The sequence below is a fragment of the Phaseolus vulgaris genome, chromosome 5, assembly GCF_000499845.2.
Source record: "Phaseolus vulgaris cultivar G19833 chromosome 5, P. vulgaris v2.0, whole genome shotgun sequence".
Taxonomy (NCBI): Eukaryota; Viridiplantae; Streptophyta; class Magnoliopsida; order Fabales; family Fabaceae; genus Phaseolus; species Phaseolus vulgaris.
The window spans coordinates 37,038,846-37,053,445 of record NC_023755.2 but is presented as its reverse complement, the minus strand read 5'-3'; the positions used below and the strand labels follow the sequence as shown (position 1 = coordinate 37,053,445).

At 35.7% G+C, this 14,600-nt stretch overlaps 3 protein-coding genes across 4 annotated transcripts; all 3 read right to left on the bottom strand.

Annotated features, from left to right (window-relative positions):
- Positions 1-4,719: 4,719 nt before the first annotated feature.
- On the bottom strand, positions 4,720-9,106 carry LOC137835703 (ABC transporter F family member 1-like). Of its 2 annotated transcripts, none has more exons than XM_068644317.1 (6): positions 8,833-9,106; positions 8,512-8,737; positions 7,354-7,427; positions 7,064-7,274; positions 6,746-6,980; positions 4,720-6,021 (listed from the first exon to the last, which is right to left on the bottom strand). In XM_068644317.1, exons 2-6 carry the CDS (start codon positions 8,719-8,721, stop codon positions 4,964-4,966), a joined length of 1,788 nt encoding a protein of 595 aa, XP_068500418.1. In that variant the 5' UTR covers positions 8,722-8,737; positions 8,833-9,106; the 3' UTR covers positions 4,720-4,963. The 2 variants fall into 2 exon arrangements, with proteins under 2 accessions (XP_068500418.1, XP_068500419.1); XM_068644318.1 differs by having other exon boundaries at positions 8,512-8,730; positions 8,833-9,066.
- A 977-nt stretch (positions 9,107-10,083) lies between these two features.
- On the bottom strand, positions 10,084-11,341 carry LOC137834528 (heavy metal-associated isoprenylated plant protein 4-like). Its single transcript, XM_068642554.1, has 2 exons — positions 10,982-11,341; positions 10,084-10,892 (listed from the first exon to the last, which is right to left on the bottom strand). Exon 2 carries the CDS (start codon positions 10,855-10,857, stop codon positions 10,354-10,356), a length of 504 nt encoding a protein of 167 aa, XP_068498655.1. The 5' UTR covers positions 10,858-10,892; positions 10,982-11,341; the 3' UTR covers positions 10,084-10,353.
- LOC137834407 (heavy metal-associated isoprenylated plant protein 3-like) lies at positions 10,878-11,888 on the bottom strand. Its single transcript, XM_068642463.1, has 5 exons — positions 11,826-11,888; positions 11,488-11,719; positions 11,159-11,352; positions 10,998-11,075; positions 10,878-10,892 (listed from the first exon to the last, which is right to left on the bottom strand). Exons 1-5 carry the CDS (start codon positions 11,886-11,888, stop codon positions 10,878-10,880), a joined length of 582 nt encoding a protein of 193 aa, XP_068498564.1.
- Between the last annotated feature and the right edge of the window lie 2,712 nt (positions 11,889-14,600).

The window sequence follows — 14,600 nt, the reverse complement described above, 5'->3', positions numbered from 1 at the left end:
CCCTTGAAGAATATAGACCTATTTCACTTGTCGGTTGTCTGTATAAGATTTTGCAAAGGTGTTGTCTAATAGGATTAAAAAAGTAATAGAGAAGGCAATTGACGGTTCACAGTCAACTTTTTTGTCCAATAGAGGTTTGTTAGATAGTGTTCTTGTTGTCAATGAGGTTGTTGATGACTTGAAAAGAAGAAAGAAAAGGGGAGTGATTGTGAAACTTGATTTTGAGAAGGCATATGATTCGATAAGTTGGGAGTTCTTATTTTATATGATGGGAAGACTTGAGTTTTGTGAAAAATGGGTGCAGTGGATTAGAGCTTGCCTTGAATCGGCTACAGTCTCGGTTTTGATAAATGGTAGTCCGACAAAAGAATTTAAACCAACTAGAGGTCTTAGACAGGGGGATCCGATGACACCGTTTTTGTTTCTGATAGTAGCACAAGGTTTATCTGGGCTTGTAAAACAAGCGACAAGAAAAAACTTGTTATCAGGAATTAAAATAGGGGATAAAAACGTGGAGGTGGATCTACTCCAATTTGCAGACGATACCCTCTTCTTATGTGAACCTAACGTGCAAAATATTAGGTGTATTAAGGCTATTTTAAGATGTTTTGAATTAAGCTCGGGCCTAAGGGTAAACTTCTTTAAGAGTAAGTTAGGCGCAATTGGAGTAGATAGTTACGAGGTGAAATTATATTCAGAAATACTCCATTGCAGCATAATGGAGATACCTTTCTCATACTTAGGTTTAACTATAGGAGGTAACCTATCTAGGTGTTCTTTTTGGGAGCCTGTGGTATCAAAGATAAGGAAGAAACTTTCGGTATGGAAAGGGAGGAGTCTGTCTTTTGCGGGAAGAATGTGCCTTATAAAATCAGTTATCAATGCTATACCACTATTCTACCTATCCTTTTTTAAATATACAGAGGAAGTTTTTGTGGGGATGGGGTACGGAAGGGAGGAAAATTACTTGGATTAGTTGGGATAATATTTGTAAAGAGAAAGAGGTAGGAGGTCTTGGTATTAGGCGTATTGAGCACTTCAATAAGGCACTTCTGGCCAAATGGTTATGGAGACTGGGGTCTACAGAATATGGTCTTTGGAAGGAGGTCTTAGAATCTAAGTATGGTTTGAGGTGGTTGTCAAATTCATATGTTCCGAAACAAAATAGATTTACGTCTAGATGGTGGGTAGATTTATTCAGAGCCAGTATTTCAGACCAAGGAATTAATTGGTTCAATCAGAATATGGTCTGGAAAGTTGGATCAGGGGCGAAGATCAATTTCTGGGAAGATGAATGGCTAACTAATGGTAAACTCAGAGTAAGATATGAAAGAATATACAATAACTCTGAGCTTAAAGACAAGACTATAGATAATTTTGGCATTTGGAACGCAGTTGGGTGGGAGTGGAAATTTAATTGGAGAAGAGATTGGTTTGAATGGGAAAAAACTATGGTAGAGGAGTTCATGTCAATAATATCACAGGTGTTACTACAACCAGATAAAGAGGACTCAAGGTTATGGAATGATCCTCCATCTTACACCTTTTCGGTAAAATCCGCTTATAATAAGCTTGCTAATCACGGGTGTGGGGGGATTTCTGTGTTTGGTTCTCTTTGGAATTTAAAGGTTACGTCATCGGCTATGTTTTTTGTGTGGAGGGCTTTCTCGAATAGGTTAGCAACAAAACAAAATTTGCACAAAAGGGGTGTGATATTAGGAGATACTTTATGTGCATTATGTGGAACCGAAGAGGAGTCTATTGCACACATCCTCCTTTCATGTAAGGAATCAAGTAAGGTTTGGAACATGTGCTTTAGCTGGTTGGGAATTAGTTCTGCGAATCACAAAGAATTGATTTTTCATTTTGAACAATTCTCTTGTATGTGCTCTAACAAAGAGGGCAATAATTTATGGAAAAGTCTTTGGATCTCCATAGTATGGAGCATTTGGAAGCATAGAAACAGGGTTATTTTTAAACAAGCAAAGGTAGACGCAGAGGAGATTTTCACTATGGCGCAAGTACAATCTTGGGTGTGGTTGAAACACAAAGAAAAGAAAGTTATATTTTCTTTCTCTGATTGGATCTTATCACCATTAACCTGTGTTAACATGGTAACTAGGTAAGGGTTTAAAAGTGTTGCTATTTTTTCATATGCATGTATTTTACAGAAGCTATCTTTAACCCTAATTATATCCTGAATGTCTGGTTTGGGTGAGGTAATAAATATGTTATAATATGTTATAATTCTTTCAAGAGCAAGGTCCTAGTTTTGTTTTGCTTGTTTAAGCCAGATTGAGAGGTGGGAAAGGTTGTGTTGATGATGCAGGTTTAGCCCAAGGGGAGCAGAATATGAATGTTGTAATAGAGGATGGAAGTGTGAAAAGATGGTGATCCGAAGATGCTGATGTTTGATGAAGGAGTTAATATTTCTAGAGGATAGTGGTGGGGAGCACGTAGAAGACGTTGAAGGCGTACAGGGGGCATATGGCCACTGGTGCAGGATTTGAAAGAAGAGAATCTGTATTGATAAGTATTTGTATTGTGGATTCAGGATTTGAAAGAATTTGAGAATCTGTATTGATAAGTATTTGTATTGTGGATCCACGTTTTTTGGTTTGATGGAATATCTTTATGGATCCAAAGATACTGTGGAATGGTGCCTAGGAAGTGGTTAACGGATGGGTGCTGTTTTAATAATGCTTAGTAGATTCGTGATGCAGGTTTCTATAATAGTTAGGATTTAATGGTTAAGGGTGGTTCAAGGCTACAGTGTTGTCATAACGAACTGGATTTGGAAAAGAGTACTACTGGAAAATTCTGCAGCTGACTTTTCAAGTTCCTTTTAAGTTGAAGCAAATGAATGATTCACGGGTGAAAGAATTAGTCTTGCAGTTTTTTTTTGGTTTAAGAACAATTATTATGTTTATGTTTGAGCAAATGAAAGCTTTCCTGTATTTTTATTTCTATGGTTTATATCTGTGTAACTGGGAGTTGTATAAGGATTGAGATACCCCTAAAGTGTCTCTTTTTATTCATTAATTCATTGCTGAAAAAAAAAAAAACTTTAACTTTATAAACATATCTGATTTTTTTAAAAATCCATTTAAAATTAATTAAATCTAGATTAAATTCATTTTGTTAATTAGATTAAATCTACTTTGTCAATTACATTAAATATATTTTAATATGGACATAGACTAACATGGCTCGAACTGGGCCTAAGCCGACTCAACCTGGACGCGAACCAACTCGGCTCTACGTCGGCTGAGACCCAGCCGACTCGACATCGAGCCGGGCCCGGACGACGCGACATCAGTTCAGACCCGAACGACTCGACATCGAATCGGGCCCGCTCGACTCGACAGTTGCCCCGGCCTGAGCGATTCGACATTGACCCAAGCCCGAACGACTCGACATCAGCCCAAGCCCGCTCGGCTAAACATTGGCCCGTGCCCGCTCAGCTCAACATCGACCCGGGTTCGCTTGGCTCGACATCGACCCAGGCCCGCTCGACTCAACATCAGCTCGGGCCCGAATGATTCGAAATCGACCTGGGCCCACTCAGCTCGACATCGGCCTGAACCCAGACGACTTGACATCGGTACAGGCCCGAACAACTCGACATCGGCTTGGGCCCGGACGACTCGTCATCGGCCCGGCCCGTTCGGCTTGACAACGACCCTAGCCCGCTCGACTCAACATCGGCACGGGCCCGCTCGACTCGACATCGGCATGGGCCCGGATGACTGGACATCGGCCTCAATCTGGACGACTCGACATCGGCCACGATCCGAACGACTCGACCTAAGCCCGGGCCCACTCAACTTGACATCGGCCCGAGCCTGAATGATTCGAAATTGGTCCGGGCTTGCTCGGCTCGACATCGGTTCGGGCTCACTCATCTCGACCTTTATCTGGGCCCGCTCGGCTTGACATGGGGCCCGGGCAACTCAAAATCGGCCTGGGCCTAAACGACTTCCAACCTTGCTTGACTTGAATTTGGCCTGGGACTGCTAGACTCAACATAGGCTTGGGCCCACTCGTCTCGACATGGACTCGGGCCCGCTCGGCTCGACATTTGCTCAGGCCTACTCGACTTGCCATCGGGCCCGCTCGACTTAGTATCGGCTCGGCTCGACATCGACATCGACCTGGACCTACTCGACTCTACATCGGCCTAGGCCCGCTCGGGTTGACATTAGACTTGACTTTATCGTTTGGATATCAGCCCGGACCCGCTCGACTCAATATCGAACCCGAAAGACTCAGCTCGACATGGGTCTGGACCGGCTCGACTAGACATTGGTATGGGCCAACTCGACTCAATATAGATCCCGACCGACTCGGGTCGACTCAATATCGGCCACTCAACTCAACTTGGCCCAAGGTTGACTCGGTTCGACTTTGGCCCGAAATGACTTGTCTCGACTTTGGCTCATACCGACTCGATTCGACTTGGACCTGGATGACTCAGCTCGACGTGGACTTGGGCCGACTTTGCTCAACCTAGGCCCGAATTGTCTTGACTCAACCTGGATCGAGCCAAGTCAAAATCCAACCCAAAATACAATTTGGATAATCAAAAAATGCATCTAATCTATATCTAATAGATATCCAATTAAATGGATTGGATTTAAAATCCAAAAATAAGAATTTGGATTTAAGATAAATCCATTTAAATGGATTAAAACTAATATGGATTTGAATAATTATGGATTGGATTTTGTAATTTGGATTTTTTTCCACCCTTGTCATAAATGATGAATGTTATACACTCACGATACAACATATCATTCATAACATAAGCTGCGCACTAGCAGATTCGGATAGCAGATTCGTATAGAAATATGTATTACGTCTACCGTCCCTGTTATGTATGATGGTCAGCAACCATGATTTCTAAACCTTTTCTGTGCCATTTAAGGCACAGGTTGTAATATAAACACATGAACAATTTTGTTCAGTCAGACAAAGCTGCCTTGGATCTTAAGTGTTCCTTAAAATCCATAATGTCACCTTCCCATCTGGTCACAGCTTGATCAGCGCACACCCATATCTCGTGGGCCACTTGATTTATGAGCCTAAAATCATGACTAACAAGCACCATGCCACCGTCCCATTCATTCAATGCCTCAGCCAATGAGTCAATTGTTTCAATATCTAAATGGTTGGTTGGCTCATCCAGAAGTAGCAAGTGAGGTTGTCTATAAGCTAGCCATGCGAATATCACGCGGCTCCTCTGCCCGTCAGATAAATTCTTCATCGGCATCACCTGCGCTTTACCCGACAGTCCAAATTTACCAATAGCTGCTCTCATCCTCTCCTCCTCATTTCCAGGGTACTCTTTTATCATAAACTGGAGAGCAGATAATTCCAAGTCTAACTTTTCAGCCAAGTGCTGGTGAAATTGTGCAATTCGAAGGTGATTGTGGCGTCGAACCATGCCGCCTACAGGTACCAGATCGCCAGTCATTAGCTTCAGTAACGTACTCTTCCCGGCTCCATTGGGTCCAACCAGAGCAATTCTAGAGTCTAAATCAACCCCAAAGTCAAGGTTCTTATAGATCAGATTATCAGGAGTGTAACCAAATGTCACCTCAACAAATTGGAGGACAGGGGGGGGAAGTTTTCCCACATCAACAAAGCGGAATACCAAAATTCTGTCTCTTACCACCTTCTCTGTGAGTCCACCCCGCTCCATTTTTGCAAGAGTTTTCTCTTTACTCTGGGCTTGGCGTGCAAGTTTTGCTGATCCATGACCAAATCGAGCTATATATTCCTTCATAGAGGCAATTTGCTCCTGCTCCCATTTGTACTGCTTCATCTGGTTCTCTTCAAGCTCAGCACGTGTCTGAACATATTGATCATAATTACCAGTATAGAGCTTCAGCTTCTTGTTTTGCATGTGGATGATATTTGTGCAGATACCATTAAGGAAATCCTGGGAGTGTGAAACCACAACCAGAATGCGGTCAAACTTTTTCAAATTCTCTTCTAGCCACACACAAGCCTCCAAATCTGCAAATATATTTTTAAAAACCTATGAATCAGCAATTGTTCCAGGACCAGAGGTGAAACATACTCACAGTGTAACTAAAAAACAAAAGCAATAACATCTCACATATAAAACAAATAAATTTAATCTAATTTGAGAGTTCAAGAAAAATAACATCAATAATGGATGTGGTTAAGATTGTATTGTATCAGTTGCATTAGCAGAAATACAATTATACAACCACCATAAAATAAAATGATAATGCAGCGCAAAGGGTCGACAATTTCTCAAGTAAAATATAATATAATATAATTTTACGAAAGATCAATGAAATTTGATTGACATTTAAGAGTGAAAACAAATGGATCTGGCATTCACAAAATCAACCATGTGGATGGATATCAAGCATCTAGTGATATATTATCCTACCCTGAAGCATTAATGCTACGGCAATCCTTTTTTCGTACTCTAAAGCAGGCACCACACAAAAAATGCTCTGAAAAATAAAAACTATACTCAGAGGCCTAGCCCCGGGTAAACCAGGAGGATTCAACAAATTCAGGACTTCTATTTGATGGACATAATTTATAAAATAGATAAAAGAATCTGCAGCCACTTAAAATCACAAATGATTCAGGATAGAAAATCATCACACCAGTCACGTGAAAGTCAATACATAAAACATGGCAAGTAATATGAGTATTAAGCCACAAAAAACATATTTTATCTAGGAAGGAGGGATGATACCGAGGTGATTGGTTGGTTCATCAAGTAAAAGAATGGTTGGGTTCATAAATAGAGCTCGAGCTAAAGCTATCCTCATTCTCCAGCCACCAGAAAAATCACGGGTCTTCTTTGCCTGCATCTGCTTGTTGAAACCAAGACCAAATAAAATTTCAGCGGCACGCTTTTCTGCTGTTGATGCATCTAAGGCATCCAATCGTTCATAAATACGTTCAAGAGTTTCGCCACCCCCATCATCCTGGACCCAAAATCAATTGAGTGAGCCAGTGATCCCAAAACACAAAATGTGGAGCAAAACAGATTCTATACTACTAAACATACCTGAGCTGCCAAAGCTTCGGCTTCTTTCTCCAATTTCAACCTTTCCTCATCACAGCTTATGACAGCCTCCAATGCAGACATGTCAGAGGCTTCAATTTCTCTGCTAAGGTGATAAATATCCATGTGATCTGGAATAGGTAGCTCTCGACAACCTATTGCCGTAAGAAGGGTAGATTTTCCACAACCATTTAATCCAAGCAAACCATAACGTCTGAAAGGAATATACGGTAAACATAGTCACTTCACAGCATCCTAACAAAAAGGAGAACAAAATAGTAAGGATGACCAACCTTCCATAATTTAGCTCCAATTCAGAATCAACTATCAAATCATGTCCATGGAAAGTAACTGAGAGAGATTCTATCTGTAATTGCAGCATAAATACGTCAATCAATAATGATCATTGTAATGGTGTAAGCAACTAACTACACTTGAGACAATATTATTTTTAGTGCATAAGATTACTGTATTAACCTTCCTAAAAGAATTAGTTATTGGAGAGTATTTTGTTACAATCATGAATGAGAACCAAGTTTTTGACCAAGGCACAACATGGTAGAATGCCCATGCTACAAACCCAATTGTTTGGCTAGGCACTCATGCGAGCAAAAATAAGCCAAAAGATCCGCTAAACTGGGAATGTCTACCCCATTTTAGAGAACTTAACTATTGCAGGTATTGAAAACATGTATTAAAAATTAAAGTTTTGCACAGATTATTCTCCTACCACTTTTCTATTTCCAGGGAAGAATGAAGTATACGCATACAAAAAAGTAAGGCAAAATATTTTTGTTAGAGATTCGACATCCTCAGATAAAATGACCAAATTACAATATATGAAGAAATGAATTGAGTTAGATTTAGACCATTTTCTTAGATGTTATCAAAGTTCATTACAAGGAGATTTGTGGTGTAGGGTACTTTCTAAGAATTTTCAATTATAAATTTTATGGAAATCTTTCTTAAAAAGCCAAAGGGAAACATTGAGCAAGAAACAATTAATGACTGTGACTCTCTAGAAAAAGAAAAAACAAAACAGCATAACTTCAGACAAATATTATCAATATATTACATGGAGCAAAATGCTTCGGCACCAAGGTAATTTAGGTAACTTAGGGCATCAAGATAACTACGCAAGTACTATAGGTGCAAGGAAATGTATTTGTATCCTCAAATAAGAAAAGAGGAAATAAATTATTCAATTATTTAGAAACCAGATTCTTTGTTCAAGACCAAACCTCTTCAACATTATACAGTCGAGGGCTACAATAACTAAATTAACGCTTTTCCTTAACAGTCAAAAGGCTACAAGCATTCTAAACTCACCCTCAATGAGCAGAACCGAAACACCAAATAGACAAACTCAAACAAAACATAATAATAGTAATCAACATAGATAAAAATAAAACAGAGTATTCCACGGTGAATGTGTAACACCCTGTACTCACCCTAATATCCCTCGAAAGAGGATGAGAGCAGAGGACGCCGGTGCAGGTTCGATCGGAAATCTGAATCTCCCCAATTCCGTCGGCGAGCCTGTCGGCAGGCTTCTCAGAGGACGACGTTTTGGAAGAAGCAGCTGCCGCTTTGCCACCTCTCTTGGCGGCCGTCGCCGCCTTCTTCTGTGCTGCCTTCTTCTTGCTTGCGTCAGACACCATCTTCAATATCTAACCTCTGAATAGTAACAATGAAGTAAGAAGTCCAAAAGAGAACAACAAAATATGCAAAACTGAATATGAAAGCAAAAATCAGAGGGAGGAAATGCAAACCTTTGGTGAAAGTGAGAGAAGAAGATAGATCCAGAGTGCTACCGTGGATTGATGGTACCGTGAAAGTGTAAAATTCTGATGAAACCAATGCTTAGGGTTCAAAACTCCGTTCGGGTGCAGTGGAAGGAGTAGGAGGTGAGGTACGCTTCCACGTGTCCCCTCCGGAAGGACATGATAAGGACAACCATACTCTTATAAATTGAATAGAATGTTGTAGAAAAATGCTCCACCACCATGCATACTTTCGAGTCCTTAATTTTGGACGCTTTCTTTCATTGCATTATTATATCTTTAACTACTTATATTCAACTCTTTCTCAATCTCAATGTCAACCATCCAAGACCATTTTCTTACCATTGCTCGGACAATTTTTTGAATAATTTTTTGAGTGGAACACTTCAAAAATTATAAAGTCACATTGACAGGTGTCATAAATGTGAGTGAATATTCTTTGTATATTATCGAATGCAATTGAAGACAAAAATTATTTGTTCTTTGCTTATCCTTAAATGATTTTGAGCCCATGCAAATTGTAATAGTAAACAAAAATCATAATCACGTGGAATCTTGAATTCTTTGAATATTTGTTGTCTATTCTGGTCAGTGAGGTTCTAGTTTCTTTTTCCAATGAATTGCACAGTGGTGTGGGATCACATGGTTAAAACCGAGAGTGAATGGCAAGAACTATATGATCCCTCACGTAGCACATGCATTGAAAACGAAGGTGATGCGGCCAGTAACTTCCTTTTCTGCCTTGATAAAAGCAAAAGAGGGCTAGTCTGTACACTCCTATAATGGTTTATAGTTTACCACTTTGAGTAATATGCATATAATGATAAAATTACGAAATGGAACTCTCCAACACTTCATCTCAAGATAAACCTGATTTCTTGGGTGACTAAAGTTGTTCTCGTTGCCTCAATGCAGTAGCAATACAATGGGAGTTAAAAATATCTGACCCAAGTTATGGAATTGTATTAATTTTGTAGAGTGAGCACAGTGGAAGAACAGTAAATGGTGTAAAATAAACTTGGAAGTAGCAGAATTGGTAGCATGGCTGGAAAAAAGCAGTGGAGTGAGCCCCACTCTTGTCCAACATCCTCAACTCTCCCGTGGCAGGTTCAAACTCCACTAACGAACCTGGCACTAAGGAAATGACACTGGTTAATGAATAGGACAAATTATTCAGGTAGAAATGACAAGTAAGAAAGTACTAGTATCTTTTCTGTTACAATATTAAGACCTATTCAACACAAAAAGTAACCAAATTGGGACATAGTCTCTTCCCTTTCATCATTTACACTTGCATTAGATAATATATAATAACAAAGTCTATATAGGTTGAACAATAAAACAAGTCTATCAATCGCAAAATTCTCTCTATGCTATCCACACCTAGCTCAAAGAAAGGATTATCTTAAGTAAAAAGTGGAAGAAAAAATAGCGACTCTTTTGTACCCCAAGCTCATAAAATCACCTCAAAACCATTTCTTCGAGTGTCATAAAATACTCAAAGCCTCGTCACATAATGTGACAAGCATAGGGATTTTCATCACTGAACATGTCTGATGCGGGATAATATTGCCCCATGTAGTTGTATTCACCATAACCATAACCACATGCAGGTACCATATGATTATTGTTTTGCTCAGTTTCCCCCTTGCCATTACCATCTCCCTCGTTCTCCTTATCATTATCTCCTTCATTGCCACCCTTTTTCTTCTTCTTGGTGGAGCTATTCCCTCCTTTGTCACCTTCTTTCTCACTTTCCCTTTCCTTCTTCTTCTCCTTCTCCTTCTCCTTATCCTTCTTCTCCTTTCCCTTCTCCTTCTCCTTCTCCTTATCCTTATCCTTCTCCTCCTTTCCTTTCTCCTTCTCCTTCTCCTCCTTTCCTTTCTCCTTCTCCTTATCCTTATCCTTATCCTTATCCTTCTTGGCAGGAACCACCTCAACCTTCTTCCTGAACTTCTCCGACAACTTCTGCACAAGAGCTGTCACGTCCATTGTGCCCTTCACCATCACCATCCCCTTCTCCCTATCAGTACTCACTTCCTTAACCCCTACAACACCATTCCAACACGTGTCAAAACCACAAACAAAAATAAACACTAAATCCAAAATATAAAAAGAAAAAAGAAAAAAGAAACACCTTTGATCTTCAATACTGCCCGGCGAATCCTATTGGAGCAACCTTGGCACGGGCAAAGATTAAGAACCTTCAGCAACGTTGTTGTCACCGGAGCCTGTCACATAAACGCAACAAACCACAAAAATAAAATAAAATAAATAATAATAACTAGCTCTTAAATTAATATAACACTAACACCTCTTTGTCTTTGGTTTTCTTTTCGTTGTCTTTGGTTTTCTTTTCGTTGTTTTTGGGCTTGTTTTCCTTGTCCTTGTCCGGAACAGGAGAGGCAATATCAACATTCTTTTTCGTCTTCCCAGAAAGCTTGTCCTTTGGTTTAATGGAGTCGACGCTTTCAGTCCTGATCTCCGGCTTCAAACTCTCCACACCTTCTACATGAATTAATTTCAATTCTTGAGTTAAGTCGGATTAAAGAAACCGACAGTAAATAAATAAACAATACCGGAAAAAGATTAATTAAAATTTGAGAGGCGAAACATGTTTTGTTTTTGTCCAAGTTTGAAAACCTCGGAAAGCGTGAAGGCATTTGATGATCTTTGAAGCGCATTCGTCACAGTGCATGTCGATCTTGAAGACAACCGTGGTCGGGTATGACGATGGCGGTTCCTCATTCTTGCTTCCTTTCTCGTTCTTGTGGCCATAATCGCTTTTCTTCACCTGTTTCTGTGCGCAATTCAAACGAAGAGATTTAACATCTAACAATGTATATAGAAAAGAAGAGTGCAATCGAATTTCAACCTGACCCATTCAACAAGCAAAAAATGAAACAATAATCGACTGAGAAATTTTGCAGTGGTGGAGAGTGAGAAATACGAGGTACGTATATTTATATAGTGGGCCCCACCTTTGCATATTCCCTTTTTATTTTCTTAATAAAATTTCGGATTTTCGCACTGGGTTGGGCCATTAACAAAAATTGCATGGATTTCGACCTCTTTGCTCTCTCAAGTTGCACTCTCACACACACTATTTTAAATCTCATCATTTTCTTAACAATTAATTTTGTAGATAAAAATATAAAATACTATTTATTGTCGAAATGTTACACAAGGATAATTTTATGCCAAATTAATGTGTAATAAATTTTTGTAAAATTAATTTTAAGCATTAATGTCATTCAACTTTTAGTGTTATTAGAATTTAATATAATCAAATATTACCTATCTATTCAATTTATTAGTATCATTGTTATCATATATAATATTCTTGTTATTTGATAAAAAACAACTTGAATTTGTATTTTTAAGACTCATTGTAAATTCATGAACTATTTTATCATTTTCAATTAAATTATTAAATTATGATTTTAACTAAGCTTTTCTGTAAAATTATTGTTATGAAAAAATAATCACAATAACCTAATAAAAAAAATCAAATTGTTCAAAACCAATTGAATAATTTAAAAGTAAATTAAAAACTACATAAAAGTACATGTTTCTTAACATACTATTATTCAAGTTGGTCAAATCACGAATTTATGAGTTATTAATTTCTAAACATATATTTTATTCAATGCGTGTTAATGTTTTTATCCGATATTTTCCATTACCCATTCAGTGCATTAATTTGAATTGATGTTATGAATTGTGTGTTCTTCTTAGTTGTTGAGTCTTTAAGATCATGCTCTTCTTTTTGTTTCCTTCATTCTTGGGAAGTTATGGTTTCTTTAACTTATTTCTATTTTCTTTCCCAGAAAGTCCTTTGTTCTGTCTTGAATGTAAATTTCCTTTTTATATGTAACTAGTACTTTGCCCACTTACAGGATTTATTTTTAAAATATATAATATATTTATTATATAAATTTGATTTGATAAAAATAAAATAATGATAAATAATTTTGGTTTACATTGTTATTATGGAGAAACATTGTTATTATTAATAAAAATAAATTTTATAATACACAAAAGAAACTAATTTTACCTATCATATTTGAATTAGAATAATAATAATAATAATATAAAATAATTATAATAAAAATATTACCAAATTAAATATATTAATTTGGATTATCATTGTTTTTTAAATGATTTGACATGTAATGTCTAGATTTTGGAACATACTCAAAATAAATATCATTTACAAACAAATTATTACATATTAATTGTAATAAATAATTCAACAATTTTTTAATATAAATAATTCAACTTTCCAAATAAATAAGTTCTAAATGTAACAAATGCTAATCATTATAAATGTTTACTACAAAAGTACAAATATCTTTATTTCATTAGTTAATAACGAGTTTTTATGGTTTATATTTAAAGTTTATAGAAGTAGCAATAATTCAACTTTCTAAATAAATAAGTTCTAAATGTAACAAATGCTAATCATTATAAATGTTTACTACAAAAGTACAAATATCTTTATTTCATTAATTAATAACGATTTTTTATGGTTTTTATTTAAAGTTTATAGAAGTAGCACTAATTTTGATTTTATCTGAATATTTATTGACATATTTAAATAAATACTTTGTTGAATTAGACTTGTTGATATATTTTGTATACACATAAATTTCATAACTCGTTAAAAGAAGGGACCTATAGAGTATCATACTACTATTAATAAATTTATTTTTTTAAATACAATTATAACATATAATTGGTTTAAGTTATGAAATAAAATTGATAAAAAGTCAAAAAATATCATAGTTATCTTAGGTAAAAAAAATTGTAAATTTGTATATTAATTTCTTAATACATAATTTATAAGTTAATTTTGAAAAACATTATTGTATATGTAAGTAAGAAATATAAATATTATATAAAGTAGTAATAATATTTTCAGTTGTAATACATTTATAATTACAATTTTAATATATATATTTTGAAGTCAACTATTACATCTATAAAAAAATTATAAATTTTAATTATAAAAAAATTATATTATTATTTTTGTACTAAAAAGCCCTCCATGTTTAACTTAAAATTTAGAATATAAATAATTTTGTAAATGAATAAATATGAATAATGTAGATAACAATTTTGTAACATATTTCATTTATGATAAAAAAAAATTCCAAATAAAAAATATATATTCCAAAGTTCTCATGTTATTTAATTTAGTACTAATATGAAAAAATTCACTTAAATATAATGAATATAATTATTTTGAAAGATAATATATTTATGCGTAGATAAAATTTGATTATTTTTGTAATAAAAATGTGATATATTTATTATATATATTTTTTTAATATATATATATATATATATATTAATTATGATGTTGCCTAAAATTTGTCATTGTAAAATAAAATCTTATATAGTTTGTAATAAATAGTAAAAAATATATAATTATTTGTCTAAAACTATATTTTAGACACTAAATTTAAAAATTTAAATTTGATTATTTAAAAACTTTTATAATTAATTAAAATATTTTAATTACATTAAAACTATTTTAAATTTTTTTAAAAAAATTGGTAAAATATTTATGGTGAAGTAAATTTAAATTTTCTTATTTTATTTTTATAAAAATAGTTTTGATATTTGTGTGTTGTAAGAAGTATATTTTGTTTGATAAATTAAATTTAAATTTCACTTTCTAATTCTGTAAAGTTTATTTATCCATTTTAAAATAATATTGAAAAAAATCATATAAGTTTTTAATTGAAAAT

What these genes read in the sequence shown, in the direction of transcription:
- LOC137835703 (XM_068644317.1), bottom strand. Translation starts at nt 8,721, where the DNA reads ATGGTGTCTGACGCAAGCAAGAAGAAGGCAGCACAGAAGAAGGCGGCG. An exon ending in CTCTTTCGAGGGATATTAGG is followed by an intron (nt 7,428 to 8,511) that starts GTGAGTACAGGG and finishes CTGCAATTACAG; the next exon opens with ATAGAATCTCTCTCAGTTAC. An exon ending in TGAACCAACCAATCACCTCG is followed by an intron (nt 6,022 to 6,745) that starts GTATCATCCCTC and finishes ATATATTTGCAG; the next exon opens with ATTTGGAGGCTTGTGTGTGG.
- LOC137834407 (XM_068642463.1), bottom strand. Translation starts at nt 11,888, where the DNA reads ATGGCCCAACCCAGTGCGAAAATCCGAAATTTTATTAAGAAAATAAAA. An exon ending in TAAAAAGGGAATATGCAAAG is followed by an intron (nt 11,720 to 11,825) that starts GTGGGGCCCACT and finishes TGAATGGGTCAG; the next exon opens with GTTGAAATTCGATTGCACTC. An exon ending in ATGCCTTCACGCTTTCCGAG is followed by an intron (nt 11,353 to 11,487) that starts GTTTTCAAACTT and finishes TAATTCATGTAG; the next exon opens with AAGGTGTGGAGAGTTTGAAG.
- LOC137834528 (XM_068642554.1), bottom strand. Translation starts at nt 10,857, where the DNA reads ATGGTGATGGTGAAGGGCACAATGGACGTGACAGCTCTTGTGCAGAAG.